This window comes from Hesperophylax consimilis, chromosome 9 (assembly GCF_061612785.1).
Source record: "Hesperophylax consimilis isolate HC1 chromosome 9, BYU_Hcon_1.0, whole genome shotgun sequence".
Lineage (NCBI taxonomy): Eukaryota > Metazoa > Arthropoda > Insecta > Trichoptera > Limnephilidae > Hesperophylax > Hesperophylax consimilis.
Window position 1 is genome coordinate 15160822 of NC_142844.1, and position 17390 is coordinate 15178211.

The window sequence follows — 17390 nt, forward strand, 5'->3', positions numbered from 1 at the left end:
ATTTACGAGTTTAATTAACAATGAATGTCTTCTTTTCCAGGAGAATTATACTTATTAGAACCTTTGAAGAAGTCTGGTACTCAAACCAGAAAACGAATCAAGCGTCAGTTTGGTACGGAGCAAGAGTCAGAGTTCTACGTTTTAACCGCAAGAGCTTATGATCTCGGAGTACCGCACAGATACTCCATGACTACAATAAGGGTTTATCCTCCTGAAAGTAAAACCAGGACGATGCTATTCGTTGTTCCTGGCCTAAAACCAGATAGAGAAAAGACTGAACAAATATTGAGTACAATTACAGGAGGAAAAGTTACAATAACGGAGATTAGGCCGTATAAAGGAACAGAAGTTGGCGTTACAGATGTGACTGCTGGAAGTGGCGGTAAAGAAAGGTAGATAATTATTCATAAATTCCATGAAAAATTTCATTGATTTCAACTCATGCTTTCTGGATCTTGGTCCCTGGGCAGTCTCTTTTGCTACTACTACTACATATACGGTTCCATGATAAATCAACACATTGACAATTCAACACACTTTTAAAAAGTGATATAAAATCGTTAGAAACGATGAAAAAAAAATTAAACCTAACCTAACCTACTTAACCCAGTTATTAAAGTTTTTGTTTCATCACTTTCCATGACTTTATATAAATTTTTAAAGATGTGATGAATTATCATTTTGATAAGTTATCCGGTCACCCTACTATATGTATATATTTATATGCACATTCACCATATCTCTCTCTGTCTTTTTGACTTTTCTATTTCTCCGTATTTCCTGAGAGATATTAATTATTATCAAATTTATTTTTTCAGGAGTGTCGTCGTAGCAACAATTCTATCGACTGGTAATTCCCTGGTTGATGTTAGTCATATTCAACAGCAACTAAATAACAATAAAACACTCTTGGCCACGGCTGCTGTAAGCTCAGACGATTCTGTGGTAAGAAAATGTCATTCCTTTGAATAGACAAATTCATCACATATAATGGCGCTTTCCCACCTATCTATTCTGTGATCTATTTCATAGAAGTATTTGATCAGTGACAACAGGCTTTCTCTATCATAGAATACCCGATACAAATAGAAACCCAATGCGGAATCAACATCAATTTTCGTTCTATTCTATATAGAATCGACAATAGTAGAAATCATAGAATGGATCAGGTGGGATTCCGTCAATGAATGATAAAATTTTTAATTTACTCTTTTGTGATCGTTTGCTTGTTGTCTTTTTAGGTTGTGTATAAAGCTGAGAACCAAGTCTTGTTCTGGTTGCTAATATTCCTGGCGATCTGCATCACTCTGGCTCTGATATCTCTCATTTGCTGTTGTATTTGTGCCGGGTGTCCCCTCTACATGCCGCCGAGGTAATTTGCTCAGATATTTAAATTAACCAAACACATTGATATAGAATATGCAGAAAATAAAAGAATCCAATATAATTACTTCAGCCTTTACTCGAATTATTATTACCGAGTTATCGGTGTTCCTGCCGCTGTTATAAGTCACGGTTTTTCTGTCAAAGCTCTTTCGGTCGCAGTTCTTTCTCACGCAGTTATTTCTCTCGCAGTTATTTCCGTCAAAGCTTTTCTGTCAGGCTTCTCTCTGTCACAATTCTTTCTGTCATCGTTTATCTTATAGTATTTGCCTGCAAATGCCCGTTATCAATCTGTCACTTTTGACGAATACTGTCTTTATCTTTTCACAAGTTTTATTTCACAATCATAATATTGTTCTTAATGCAAGTGTGGAAGTAGGCACAGTGCTTTCTATGGATTCTATATCAATGACTAAACAGTAGAATTTGAATGAAATATCCCGTAAATTAAAACCAATATTTTAGGAAGAGAGTGATACGTGTCAACTCCACAGACGACGACGTGCATTTAGTTGTTCGAGAAAAGGGGAGGGGCAAGGAAAATAAGTCGGTGCAGGCGGCCGAGTGGAGCGGGAGGAAGGAGGCGTGGAGTGCCCAGGAGTCGGACGCCAGGACCAAACCCACCCAGTGGAGATTCAACCGGAGGAACAACAAGTCTAAGGAGTCCGCCGACCTCGCCAGCAGATCTGCCGGTCACAGGGGCAAGGGAGAACTCTTCACTCCCGTCGCAGCCAACAACGAAATCAAACTGGAAGATAGACACACAGTCAAATTAAGGTTATTATTGTAAAATAATTCTTCAACTTCCAGAGTTTTTTTAATAATGTGTCAGTGTGTAATGAATGCCAAACTCTAAAAACTAATTTTCATAAATCTCTTAACTTCTGTTTACCTTTCAACTTTTGAACAAACCCCTGAAAACTATTACTTTGCAATAAGATGTTTTAAAATCGTATTGCTTTGGTGATTTCAATAGTAGTATAATAATCCCTGATTCAGTGAAACCGTGTGCTATCTTAGACAGGTGGTTGTGCAGAACATAAATAAACCACACCCAGAAGTTGTCTTATTGTTCCTAATTTTATTAATAAAATCCTTTATAACCACTGGAGCGTTTTGATATATGTATAATCAATTTCAGCATTGAGTGTCGGAAATTTTAAAGTGTTTGGAAATTTTAAAGTGTTTGGAAAGTGTCGGAAATTTTGAAGTGTTTGGAAATTTCCCATCCTCTTTCAAAAAATTATATATCCGAATTTTAATATGGAGACATAGTTCTTATAGTGCTAGAGAGCCATTAAATGCATTTAATCATTTATCGCATATTTTATGCATTCATGAAAAAAATTATTAAAAAAAGCTTGAACTCTTCTAATTTCAGTTCATGGAATGTCAATAACAAACAAGTCGGAAGAGATGCGCGACATCTCTTCCGAGTGTAAAACTACTAAATTAGCTTTATGATTAATTGCAGATTCCAACGCCTTGGAGTTCACGAAATAATTAAAATAAATGTTTTAAAATATTTCTTCAAATTGCCCACATTTTGGACAGTGTGAGCTCACGGATGTTTGCAAATTGGCCAAAATGTGGCCAAATAAGGTGCCATAATGGTACAATATTAACAAGATTCTGTTTCTAAAACATTTACAAGAAGTGCTGTACCGACAGAACCCTGTTCTTTGATTATATTTTTTGGCCATTTGCTAATACTTAAAAAAAAATTGTTTTCAGGGAAGGACCTAATATAATCTACACCAAGGAAATGCAGAACGGAAATGACTACATAATTGAAAGAAATATTTACATGGAAGATATGGATCGAGAATATGCACGGATAGCCGGTTATCACGGGTCACACAAAAATATAAACAAACAAACACAAGAAGATGCAGATGCTGATTCGCTGCGCCGGCATGAAATGGAGAGAGGTTCTGATGTAGACTATTTGAAACAGGATGGGGATAAAATTTCAGTTGCCAGAAATATTAGTCAACACAATGTTCGAATAGATGAAACCATGAACGATATGCACGATCCCACTTCTGTTGTGGATGGTCGAGATCAATTATTCATCAAAGAAGGCAACACAGAGATCCTGAGACTCGTCACTCGGGGAGGCCAAGAGGAAGAAAGATACGTAAACATCCCTCGCAATCAACAAATGCGCCAAACAGCGGTACCTAATCAATATGTCGTTGTGGATAATGGAAAAGATATCTTAATGCAACGGTACATAGAAGATCAGGGAGATGAAGTTAAAAACATGCGTGCAAAATTAGGTAGACAAAACACAACATTCATATCAAATGAAAAGGGATATGTGGAAGATGCACGATTATTGCAAGCTGGAAATGAGCAAATTCACATCAACCACATCCACCCAAGTCAAATGGATAGTAATTACCAAAATCTAGACATGCCCATACCAGGAAGTGTTTTACAAGCGGACTTAGAAGCGTTTAATCAAAGAAGAAATTCGAATTCCTTACACATGCGCCAAGAAATCCTTGAAACTTCGCTCAGGCAACAGAATGAACTTCTGCGTCAGATACTTATGCAAAAAGAAAAATCTCATCATTATCAGGATGCTTCTTCACAATTTGAAAATAAATTAGAAACTCAAAGCCTACCTGGCCACACTGGCCATTCTGTGATGGCCACACAAACAGAATGTCATTCTAGTACACAAACTGAGCCACTGAATCTCAGGCCGGCAAGGAGAAGAGCAAGAAGTGACATTGATGAGTCATTCAGTGAAGAAGAATATGAGATGTACATTGGTGATAGTCCCAGAAAAATTAAATGGATTAAAAGAAAAAAACCTAAGAAGAGGAGAGGAAAATACAAGGAGGATCACCCTAAAAGAAGTGTAAGGGTTGAAGAAGTTAAAAGAAAAATAAGAACTCCAATTATGGAAGAAGCAGAGATTTCTGTGGACTTGGAAAATGACAGACATTCAAAGAAATCAAGTAGTAGAGATGAGTACCATAAAGTTTACGGTGAAAATAAAACCAGAAGGATATTGATTCATGAAACCTTGGGAGATCATAGTTCAATAGTCAATGAGCGACCTGTCAGGTCAGCATTGAAAAAGGATATCTTAATAGAAATTTCCAACTCTCTTGATGATTCTTTAGAAGGCAAAATACGCCCTAGATTGGTCAGACAAAGAGCTAGTACAAAGTACGAGGACAGTGATGGGTCAGACTCGGATGACAATAATCACAAATATAGAGGCAGGAGAAGAAATTCTGATGAATTCACTGATGATAGTTTAGAAATTAAAAGTACAAATGAAAAAGAAACATCTAGTCGAAAAAGCACCGGCAAAGACAAACGAAATTCTGTATTTTCTCGTCAAGGATCTTCCACCGATGCAAAAGATGGTATTTCTACTAAGGAGGATACTAAAAGTGGAAAACTCGTGTATTCTTCAAACAGTGGGTCATCTGTCGACAAACCTAACAGTAGTAAATCTGATGTTGATGGAAAGAATATTAGAAATTTATCTGCTTCTGATTTGGCGGACACTCAAAAAGATGAGCCAAGGAAACATATCGAGAAGGAAAAAATAAATGAAGGCGAATTGAAGAAGTCAAGTGAAAAACACATTGATATCAGCAAAAGTGTTCCTAGGTACATGCAGTGGTACAGTAAGAATGGTGCACCTCCCACTCAATCGGAAAAAAAAATAATTCCCGCTAAGCCAAAGCGATTGATTAACAGGAATAAAGTTTTAAAGGAAACTGTGGAACCGATTGATAAAAAGTTAGCTGGAGAGGATGCATTAAAAAAGAAACCTCCTAGTAAACATGTAACTTCAGAGAAATTAGTGAAAATTCAGCATGATCATAAGAAGACAAAACCGGAAGAGAAAAAAGAACGAGATAATGTAAAACTTCATTCCCGCCCCTTGAAAGGAGATAAAGTGAAACCATCTCCAGAGGGTCCCCTTCCCGATGCACATCCCCGTCTGCAACATTCAGAGCATAGATACGAACGAGACTACCAGAATCAGACTGCAAATGACCAACCAACCCATCTCCCTCCATATTTACAACCCCCTGTGCATTCTACTCAACAAGCTGTCTCCAACCAACCTCTCTATGTAAATCAAATACCCGTCAACACACAACCTCCTCTGCAAACTGTGACAACTCACACCGGTCAACCTACGACCGTGTATTTAAATTCATCAGAAGAAAGACACAACCTTGACGACAGGCTGCAAACCACGAAAGTTGAATCTCCACATAGTAATTTAACCACAGACACTAGTAGTAAGGAAAGTAATGTTTCTGTGAAACATTTTAAAGGCGTCGAAGATGATGATTCAGGAATAGCGATGACGTCCCTTTTAGCTGGGCAAACCAACTCCCAAAATGCTAAAAGAATACCAATAACTGAAAAGCAAAGTATCTTTACGATAGCTTATAATGATGTCCATACAAAACAGCTCAGGCCCGACAGTAGCACTCCCTCCATTTGAACATATCACTAGTTTTAATAATGTACGTATTATACATACATTTCAATGGTATAAGCTTTATTTTATATTTTTATACAAATTATAATAAAGTATTTCTTTGTATTATATTGCATGTAAATAAATATTTTAATTTTGATATTATTTTAAGCTGCTACTATTTATGTTTTGTATAAAGACTGTACATAAATACTTTTAAGAATAAATATTTACAACATCATAATAGAAGTAAACAACATTATATTGTAAATAACTACATAATCAAATTCACATTGTTTCTCTCACAAATCCACGAATACAAATGAATTAAATCAACCCATTGTTTATGTATTATTATCATAACAAAATTTGTAAATAATATTGTTATTTGTGAAAAAATATATTTAGTAAAGTTAAATAAAAGACGCCTTGTCATTTAATAAATGTCTTTACAAAAATGTTGCCGTCCTCAAATGTGATCCTATAATTTTATTAAGAACCTAGAATAATACGAATCTTTTGTGTGTTTCTTATTTTCTAAGTAATATGATTACTAACAAGAACAAGTGAAAAGTAAATAAATAATGTAATAAAATAAACTGTGTATTATTGTGCCTATTTGAGACTAATAGTATAAGTACAGGTGTACAAGAGCAACTTTAGTTGCGGCGACTATTTCAAAATCCATACAAAATTCAAAAAAAGTTTCCCTAATATCGAATTGTCCGTGTATATATATTGCGGTATATATATATACCTCTATATATATACCGCAATGGATTTTGTTGCAGCTACACAACTGTTGCCTGCAACTAAAGATACTCACATGCGCCTGGACTAAATTTGTTTGAATATTTTGGTCTCATATCAACCAACAATAAAATATTTACATTTACAGAAAAATCACAAAATATTTCAAATGAAAAATTGCTTTGTGGCATGCCGAATACATCTCAATCAAACATTATTTATTACAATAATTATCTTGCGAAACAAGACTATCATTATAAAACAAAAAAATATATATGTACACATATAAGAAGATTTCTCAGTGTGAATTTTGTTTTGTTTAAACAAATATAAAGTTTTATTCAGAGAATGATGGAATTTTGTACATTTGACCTTCAAAATAGGAGGAAGGTCACTGTCTATGTAAGATTTCTAAAACCACCACCTTTTCCCACTACTTAAACCCCCGCATTCCCAATTTCTACCAAGTTTCTTTTTAACTAAGTTTTTAAGATCCAAGATGAATATAGGTTATTTTTAAAAATAATATCTGTACATTATTTGTTATGCTGAAACGTGAATTATATGAAATTCCGTCGAAATAATAAAATCGCAAAATAAGCTCCGAAAATCATTAAGAACCCAATTTTGTTCTGTAAGAATATGTTATAGGCATGAAAAAATTCACAGTGTACCTTTAAATGCAACTAACGCATTTGACGAGAGATTTTCGCTCTATTTAAAACGAGTCATGTATTATTTAATATTTTCACCATTTATGCATAATTGTTATCGTTTTTCAATATAAGAGCGCTCCATCTAACATTCGTGTTTGCAAATCTCCCTTTCAAGCCATCTTTGAATGCTTACTACGGGGCCTTATAGCAGATTTTTGATATTCTTCCAGATTATTTTTGCTACAGCTAGTAAAATAAAATATATATATTTTTTTGGAATAATTTAATGAGTAAAACCTCAAATTGTAATATTTAATTATTGAAGAAAATTTGATATAGAAATATGTAAAAGCTAGATTATTCGTTTTTGGTGAGACATCTCTGTTGTCAGTTGAAGTAACAAGATAGTTAGGTTTATATGCCATAGATGGCAGTAGTCGTATTGAAAGCATCATGAAAATGTTATTTTGTAATTTACTGGATTCTGAATTCTGAGAGAAGATCGCCCCTTGTTGCAGAAGTCAGTCAGTTTATTCCGTCAGAATAGGAACGAGAATTATAAACAGTTATTTATTTAAAAATTAAACTTTCCCCAGAATTCGATGTCAATCAATTTTTTTTCTTACTATCCAGTGATAACCGTACAAGTCTCAAAGGCTAGAAAAGGTTTCTTCTTATTATCTGTTTCATAAAATAACTTTTTTGAGATGTTTAATTTTTTTATGTGAAAACAGCACAAGAGTCCCAATCATCTGGAGCCAGTGAGACTATGCCATACCCGATTGGGGTATGTTGGTGTATGGCTGAAGGTAATGGGAAGACGAAGGAGAAGAAGAGGGTGAGGGCTATTCTGATCTAGTCACCAAACACGGCTAAAGCCATTTCAAGCAACGTTTCATTTCTGAATGGTGGTCTTACATCAGGGCGATATTGAGAGTATCTTCCACTTTGGAACGTGCAGCAAGTATACTATAGATTATTTTTTATAAATAAATTGTGAAATAACACAAATTAATCAAATAAAATTTATCTTTTCGACCACGATCGTTATTAGTAGACATGGCACACAAGCCAGACACAAGAATGAAAAGCATACGGTGCAGACTAATATTTTACAACAAAACAAACCTGATAACAATTAGTTACATAAAATTATAATTAAAATGAATATAATCAATAGATGTCTCATAATTCCTCCATTATTTATATTATTCATTGAATATAAAATAATAATTATAAAATAATTATCATAATAAAATTAATAATCGTGAGATTCAGGTAAAAAAAAAAAAAAAATCAGTAGCCGGATCCATTTATTATTATTTAATTTTGTTTTTTGTTCAATGTTTTGTCAAAATAAATTATGCAACATGTAATTCTATAAGATTCCGAATATTTTAGCTTTTTTCTGTCATCCAGAGTAAAAGACGCATGCACGGCGTGCACGCATTTTTTATGCGCGTGTGTTCGCCCCGTGACTGACACCACGACCACACGTGTATGTGTTTTCATATGTGGGCTTACCCTTTTCAGCTTCTGCAATCCTGGTAGAGTTCACACATGTCCATGTCCCTGTTGTTGAACCACACACTCACCGCGAACATACTCGATCATATTTCGATTGAAATTTTAGAAGAAAATTACAACAAAAAAAGTAAAACCACATATGCTTAGCTTGGGCCGCTGGGTGTAAAATCAAATAAATAAAATCAATTAATTCATCAAAAATATGTTGAAACATTAATGTCACTTGTAAAAAGCCTGTTTTGGGGCGCATAATTTTAAAATAAATATTCAAATCCTCTCCGTCCTCCATCGAAGCAAAATTGATTAGTTCTGAATTCTGAATGTATCTGAATGTATCTGAATATATCTTTATTAAATGTTTTGTTTACCTTTCTTTATGTTCGACATAAATAATATGTTTGTAAAAAAAGCTCTTCAGTCGTTCAATTCATCCCAGCAATAGTATGTACCCAATACTAAAATAATTCATCTGTGAATACGAATTTCCCTCTCAACATGTTCTTCAGATCTTTACTAATTTTTGTTGTGGTTCTTTTTCAACAACGTCCGTCAGTCAGTCAGTCCACCTCTCTTTTTCGCACGCGTCTCCTCAACGGTTCGGGAAGATTCGCGGATCTTTTTCTATCAGGGAAGCAGAAGACCCGAGTAGATGAGTTGGTTTTGCCCCGAGGAAAGCGGAATGCATTGGGATTATTGTGCTCACGCGCGTTCTGCGGAGCGTCTCTTTTTCTGCCAGGAACGCATAGGAGCGCGGAGACCCGGGACGAGAAATTCGGTCAGGCAGTTTGTGTATTTTCTGTACTTGCGCTATTTATGCCCCGCGAGAGTGTTGGGAGAGCATGTTGCGAGGAGGTCTTTTGTTGCTTTGGAATGTTTTGTAGTAGCGAACGGCAAATTCTGAGGCGTATGTCGGATTTTACAAGGTTGAAGATTGGATTCTGAACTAAATAGCGAATTAATAAATCAGTATTAATACTTACAGGCTTACAGAAATATCATAGCCACATTTATTCTTTCTCGTAACCGAATGAAAAGGAATTTTACACAGTTATTCAAAGCTATACAAGTCGGTTTGGAACAAGCAACGTTCGACTCGCCTTCTTCCATCAAACCGCATGAAATAATAATTTGTGTATTGTTATTTCAAGGCAGCGATTCAACAACATTTTTACACAAATCTTTATTTTCAGGCAACAGTTTCGTCAAAATTCAAATTTAACAATTCCTACGAAGATTGTAGATCGTATCTATATACAGCAATTATTGTAGATAGATAAATTCTACAATAATTGCTGTAGTCAAATAGATAAAATTAAATACACATCGTTTCGGTTTTTATCAACCACATCATACCGATCAGAAATAGTACTGGTGTTGTCAATTTAAATATAAGACCTTTATATAAGGACGGGTTGTTTCGGAGAATCTGAACAATTCATCAAATTTCAACGTTCATTTTCGGGTTCTGTGAAAGTCCTATTCAAGTTCTATTATTATATCAGTGTAGGCTAGTTGCTTGACAAAACTGAAATAAAAACAGAACTTGAAAAAATCTTTCACAGAACTTGAAAATGAACGTTGAAATTTGATGAATTGTTCAGATTCTCCGAAACAACCCGTCCTTAGACTCTTAGACCCCAACCAGGCTACTGAAATTACAATCTAATCATTGAAGACGATATGAAATTATTTAACAGAAAATAAGGCTGAAATTTTATTTCAGTCGAGTGCGGCCAAAAATGGCAAACACGTTTGCACAACACTTTTGGTGTTAAAAAATGCACCAAACTGTCTATAATCCGTACAAACAGTTTGTCGGTTTTTGTCATTGACTTAGGTATATCATGAAAACGCGAGTGTGAATGAGAACTATTCCAAACGAAAAACAAAATCTTACCCTCTCACACTAACGTCATTATAATATTAAATATGGTGTGTTCTAGTATATAATACAAAAATAAACCCTCCTAATTTTCTTCACAACCAGCTACTGCCACCCACGGGTGGTTATTGTGGTTGTGGTAGTCTGGAGCAGAGATGTGAAAAATGGATACCCAAAACCATTTGAAATGCAAAATGGAAATGGGTCAAAACTTTTCCATTTGAAAATGCAAAATGCAAAATACCTATTTTCAAAATGCATTGAAAATGCAAAATGGTTTCTCAGGTCAAACAATCAAAATAATTATAGAATTTTTAAACAATTTTGTCATTTAATAATGGACATCAATGTAGAAGAAACCTATTACATGATGGTAAATCCAAAAACACCACGACTACAGATTATGAAACCAAAAAAAAATTTCGCGGGACAAATTTTCGTTGCCAACGTAAAAACATAGAAACTGCTATCTAACATTTAATATTACAGCGTCATGGCCCCATGTTCAGTATTTGAATCAATATTTTTTGTAATGGTATCACTCAATTGCCAGGGCTCCTACCAGGGAGCAACTTGACAAATGTAAATTATCTCTCATAGCGAGGTTGAGGACCGACTGATATTTGGGGCTTATGAAAAAAAGATGAGAGGAGATAGTAGGAAGAATGTTTCAAAAAAGCATTTAAAATGGAAAATGCATTGAGAAAAGCATTTAAAATGCAAAATGGTTTTTAGAAAAGCATTTAAAATGCAAAATGGAAAATACCCATTTTGCATTTTGCATTTCCATTTGAAATGGATTTATTTGAAATAAAGCACATCTCTGGTCTGGAGCTTGATGTCACATCGAAAGTAAAAAGGTTTGGTGGCGGTGGCTCTGAGTAGGTGACGAAAATTTGCTTTGTTAAAAGAAGGCCGCGGATGCTTCAGATTATTTTAGAATGGGCCCGCTGGTGAGTCTGGAAGGTTCCAGAAAGCTCATGAAGGTTTTGGAAGGAAAAAGTTCAAAAAGGTTCTATAAGGTTCCTAACTGAGTGGCGGAGTGTGTCGGTGAGTCTTGAAAGCTCCGGAAAGTTCGAGAATGCTATGGAAAGTTCTGGAAGGAACCACAGCAATGCGTGGTGGGGTAGAGCTAGCATAATGATTGTTGAATTTTAAATATAAAAAGTTTAATTTTTTCCATGAAGGTATTTTAGAAATGTTTGCGAGCCCTGTCCTATATTCACTGTGTTTTGTTTGGTTGTGTGCGAATCCTATAGCGGCTCATTCACCAGCGAGCATGTCCGCGGCGGCCAGTCCGAGCATGACGTCACACGAGCATGTTTGCACGTTTGAATCGCTTTGTCCGACGGACATGCTCGGCACTCCTGTCCGTCACCGAGAACGACGAGCAGCAGGCCGAGCAGGGGTGATACCTGAGCATGCTCGCCCGTCAGTAGAGGTTATTGTTAGTGTCCGCCGTACAGCCGGTGAGCCAGTGCTATTGCGGCCTAACAAAATCATATCTAGGGAGAAACAGACGTTATAATTATTTTGACATGAACATTATGTTGACGTCGGATCAAACAACATAGCTTTAAAGAAGCCACTCGTTTGTATAAGACAATCATTATAAAAATCGTCCCGAAATTGCATTTTTTGTCGGGAATTCATTCGTAAACGCGCACATCCAACGCCATTTTACGGAGCGCACTCCGAGATGCTCGCCTGTTTGGAGTCTGGCCCGAGCAGTACCGCTCGCTGTGGACATGCTCGCCGATGAATGGTCTGCAAGTGGCACGCTTTAACACCAACTCATATACTACTCACGCTGCTCTCCTAGTACTATTTCCATCTCTGTCTGCCCTGTGCACGGATATATTAGAAAGACTGAAATGCAAAATGACACAAAGATCAGTTGGTCGCGTGGAACGATAGAACACAAACTTATTGAAAAGGTCTCCGTTGTCCGTCTGTACTCCGGGGAAACCTACGGTTAAATCCTTGGTTAGGATGCTCCGCCATTCCAACAATAATCAAACAACCAACTTGTACCCACCCACCCCCCTTGTCCAATTTTCTGTGCACAAAACATTTTTTTTTGTGTTTTAAGCTAATATTCATATGTCTATGGTTTTAAGCAAGTTAAAAAAAATAATAATTATTATGTTATCATTTCAAAAATATTTATATTTGCCGTGGGCTACAAAATTTATAAAAAAAGTTCAAGACGTATTTTGCTGTCATCAAGCGGGGCAGTGGCAGTCACAACTCGCACAATCTACCAGGAGCAAAGCAAATCGAAGGGTAAAATCACACAACGTCTTTTTGAATCACACAATTTGAATTTGAAACGCGGCGGAAGAAACATTTTTATTGCCAAATATTAAATTAATCCACCAATTGGTCATTTCATTTTAAAGAGAAAATTGAATATTGGGTTTAATTTTTTTTTGTTTTATTTTTTTGCTTCCCAATTATTATAAAATATTTTAACCTATTGTGATAACAAGGATCCGACCCCAATATAAAATACTACAGCGAGCAAGGAAACAAATCATAATATTACAGATTTCGAGTAGTTATGTTATGCTTTTTTTCCGCTAGATGTCACTATATTTGAGTTTTATGACAATTTTCTTGAAACTTGTGCAACATATTTATTTTCTGATTATTTGATTAGATAACAATGCCAAGTTTGTCGTAGAACTACAACATATACCTTTAAAAGTAGACGAATTATCAGTGATTTTCCAAAGCTAAATCCCCCTTTGGACTTGTTTTTTTGTGTTCCAGCGAATGTCCAATAATCCCATTTATAAAAAAAAATTACCGTAATTTTATTATCTACTTACAAATAATTTTATAATAAGTTCTTCTTGCCTTTTTATTTCCTGAACAGCTATTATTTTATTTTTTAACCCTTTGGAAGGTCTCATTGTAGAGGCTGCAACTATGTACTAATTTTGAATTCAGTTTTGAAGTAAAGAAATGATGAAAAACAAACGTGCGTATAAGTCCCCTTTTTTGAAAATGCTGTAGTAAATAATCTCCTAGAGCCCGGTTAGAACTTAGGACCAGTTTAGTACATTTGTAAATATTATAAAATAATTACATTGAAATGAAACAATGCTTCAGTTACTTTTAAAATGCCGCAGACCAATCAATATAAGTCTATTTCGGGTAAGGAATGCATAACTGCGAGACAATGCTTGCAATCAATGTAAAGTCATGACATTGATAATGTTGTACTGATTAATTTTTTATTTTTTTAATGTATATTTTATTAAGTTATAAAATTTTACATCTTTTACCTAATATATTATTTTCTAGGACTACTATAATATTATTTACTACTAATGTGGTATTGAACGAAGTGAACTCAGTAGTTTGCAGCATCAATGCCCAAATCGCAGTTATATTTTGCAGCACAAATTTTTTGTGGCAAATGATTAGAAGTTTCGTGTTTTTCTTTATGAGTCAGGATGTGGTATTTGCACCTCATGAGTTAGAACTTCTACACGAAAGTCAACTTGTGAACTGACAAAATAATAACAGTAAGAATTAGAATAAATCATGATACCGAAAATGTTATGCAGTATATAAGGAAGACGAGAAGGCACCTATTATATTTGGTCTTGAGAATTACGAGTATGTAAGAAATAACTACCTACAAATTCATCTAATGCTTGTTGACATCGCACACATAATCATCTTGCGGACAATACAAGCAGGATAATACTGGTTCTCCACTGCATCCTCTACGATTCCCATCCCAAGTCAAATCCAAACTTATTCAAGGAATGCAAACGGGCTGAAATACGATGTTATACCACACGATATGTAACACATATATTGTATAAATTGTACACAAAAATAACCTCCATAAAACATAATTGGGTCAAATATAATCGAGTCCGATAGTAAAATATATACCATTTTTTTGCAGACATTCTGTAGGAATACTGCTTCAGCACTAGTTAGCAAATATAATGAGGTGACTATATTCTCCCAAAGCCTTAAATGGGGTTTTAATAAAATGACATCTATTTTATTTTTGACTAGCTTTAGTTGCTGTGGCTGAGTCTGTCTGTACAGATGAAGAAACAATAGCGCGTGTTGCTTTTATGTACAACAGAAGGTACTGTTTTTCAAAAACACAGTTTTTTACCTGTCACAGGTGACATCTATACAATGTTGGTATATAAAATACAAGCTTATCGAATGCAACGTTGTGACAAAATTTCAAAGTAATCGATGAAGAACTTTGGGAGATTTCAGATTTTGGTATATAATTTTACACGTAACCTATTTTTTAATCTAACAAGTCATGGATTTAAGGGAATGCAAATTTACTCTTTAAAAGTTGTAAATCATAAAAATTCCTTGCTTATTAGTATCAGGAGTGAAGGAAAGTGACGACTTATTAGAAGTTGGTTATCGGAGTTATTCCTTCCGGCGGCACTCAATCATTTGCTTGGCTTATTTCCTCATTCACCTCATTTGCACAGTCGGTCATGCGAGAAATTATTTCTCTCTTCAGCCTTCAGTCTCCGCCCGGAATTTTATTTCGTAGCGACGCACCGCGATATTTTGTTTTCTTCGCAGGGTGACCAACTATCGGCATTCGTTTTACGTGAACACGTTTGCGATTATCAGAAATATTAAATGAATCAACAAAATAATAAATTTATATGTCTATATAAGAGTCTGAGAGATACGGTAAATAGAAAAAATAGTGCTTTTTTAAAGTGTCTTTATTCACCGTTATTTTAAAAGTTAAATAAGTTTTCTTGTCATGAGAGCCAACCATCAACACATAAACAGTTAAAATCGACTATGAATGCCCTTCATTTACGATTATTATATGTTTATTTTTATTTTACCTGGAAAACTAACCGTTTCAATTTACATATTTAACATAAAATCACATTAATCATTAATTCCACATGTTTAGTAACTATTAAAGTAAAAATAATCTTTTGGAAATTGCAGTAAAACTTAAAAAAAAAAACAAAAAGATTATCTTTTTATTTTTTATTTACATATATATAAAAAGTATAATATATCAAAAATGAAATTTAAAAAACCAATTAAATAAAGAAAACTGTAAAATAAGAAATCCAAAAAATATAATTGAAGGAAAGTAGTTCTTAAGAGGAGAAAAAATGAAAAATAATTCAGGTATAGCGGGATAATCATATTATGTAATATTTGGACAGTGCGATACGATGAATTTTTGTACATTGTGTACAATGTATCATTAGGATTGGTGTTAACATGTTACCATGGAGTACTAGTAGATTGCAATAGGCGAAAACAGACAAATCAATTTATTTAACACTTTCCGAAATAATGGCCACCCTATTAAAACTTTGGAGAGTGCATTATTAGCAAGGCTCGGTAAACAATGGGTACGATTTTTAAATAAGAATTCTCCTTAAATACACTTTCATTTTTTTTCTTCTGACAGTAAAATAAACAATGGCTCCGGCTGAGTTGTAATTTGGACGCTTTGTGAATATTCGAGTATTTTTTTTATCGCAAAGAAATTGTTTAGGAGAGGGTGGGAGCTATTTGGGACTTTCTAATAGAGATCATTAATTTATTGGTTCCAGAATATAAAAAAAATTACCTATTTGAATAAAATCCGAATAGATTCTTTCTAAAGACTAAAAAATAGCACATTACGATAGTGCTATGATAGACTCATACCATACCAGGGCCTTATATATTGGTACTTCTATTATTTCAAGAAGCAAAAAATAATTTGTGCGTTTTTCTGAAGCTACAAAACCCTTCGCCTTGAAATTTGCACAGTTCTTTTTCCAAATTTCTCAATTATTGTTTCATAAGAAAATGGTTTCGAAAGAAATGTGATGAGATCCCGGGCGAAGCTGGGTAGATAATGAATACTACTTAATGATATAATGATCAACAGTCTGTAGTTTTGAGCATCCGATTTTTTCAGTTTAGGGAAATTTGAAGGTACAGGAATGTACTGAATAATGTTACAAATTAAAGTGAATTTTAAAGAATTGTCGATTTTCATAAAAATTATTTCTAAAATGTATTGCATTTGACGGCCTCCAAGGCTCTCGATAAGCAAAACAAGGCGTAAAAAAAGTCTTATTAATTTGTGCTATTTCACAAATATTTAACAAATCATTCATTTACAGTAATATGTATATAGTATATTTGCGGCACGTTCCAGGGTGGAAGATACTCTCAGTATCGCCCTGGTGTAAGACCACAATTTAGAATTGAAACGTTGCTTGAAATGGCTTTGGCTCTATTTGGTGACTAGATATGAATAGCCAGGTACGTCTCCACCTTCCTCTTTCCCATCTCCTTCCCCTCCCCACTACCTTCAGTCTCACAACATCCCCAATTGGGGATGCCATTGTCTCACTGGCTCCACACGGTTGGGACTCTTGTGCGGTTTCCCATTAAAAAATCAATATTTTCTTTAGATGCAAAAGATGTACTAAATGCAAACAGAACATTAAGGTACCGACTATTTTGGGCGGTATCGCACTAGATATTAGGTGGGCTTTATTTTATTTTATTCTTGCTGCTATTGACAAATTCTTCGATAGGTACTGATAATGTTTTACGAAACACATTCTGCCCGACTTAAATGGAAGTGGTTTGAACAAAGAAAATCCATAGATAAAAATAGCTTTTAATAATATACAATAATTGCGAAAAGAAGTGTCGAATAGGCCGGTAACACTTATTTCAA

At 34.7% G+C, this 17390-nt stretch overlaps 1 protein-coding gene across 2 annotated transcripts in view; it reads left to right on the top strand.

Moving 5' to 3' along the window:
- The window catches only part of Cad86C (Cadherin 86C), a 95167-nt gene extending 88863 nt beyond the window's left edge, over positions 1 to 6304 (top strand). Inside the window, exons 11-15 of one of the 2 annotated variants that reach the window (XM_089635643.1) lie at positions 41 to 392; positions 819 to 945; positions 1242 to 1372; positions 1849 to 2160; positions 3118 to 6304. In XM_089635643.1, coding sequence (XP_089491769.1) covers positions 41 to 392; positions 819 to 945; positions 1242 to 1372; positions 1849 to 2160; positions 3118 to 5875 — 3680 coding nt within the window. In that variant the 3' untranslated portion in view covers positions 5876 to 6304. Of the gene's footprint in view, positions 1 to 40; positions 393 to 818; positions 946 to 1241; positions 1373 to 1848; positions 2161 to 3117 lie in introns of those variants that run through there. The other variant, XM_089635644.1, reaches the window with a different exon arrangement.
- Positions 6305 to 17390: the final 11086 nt, after the last annotated feature.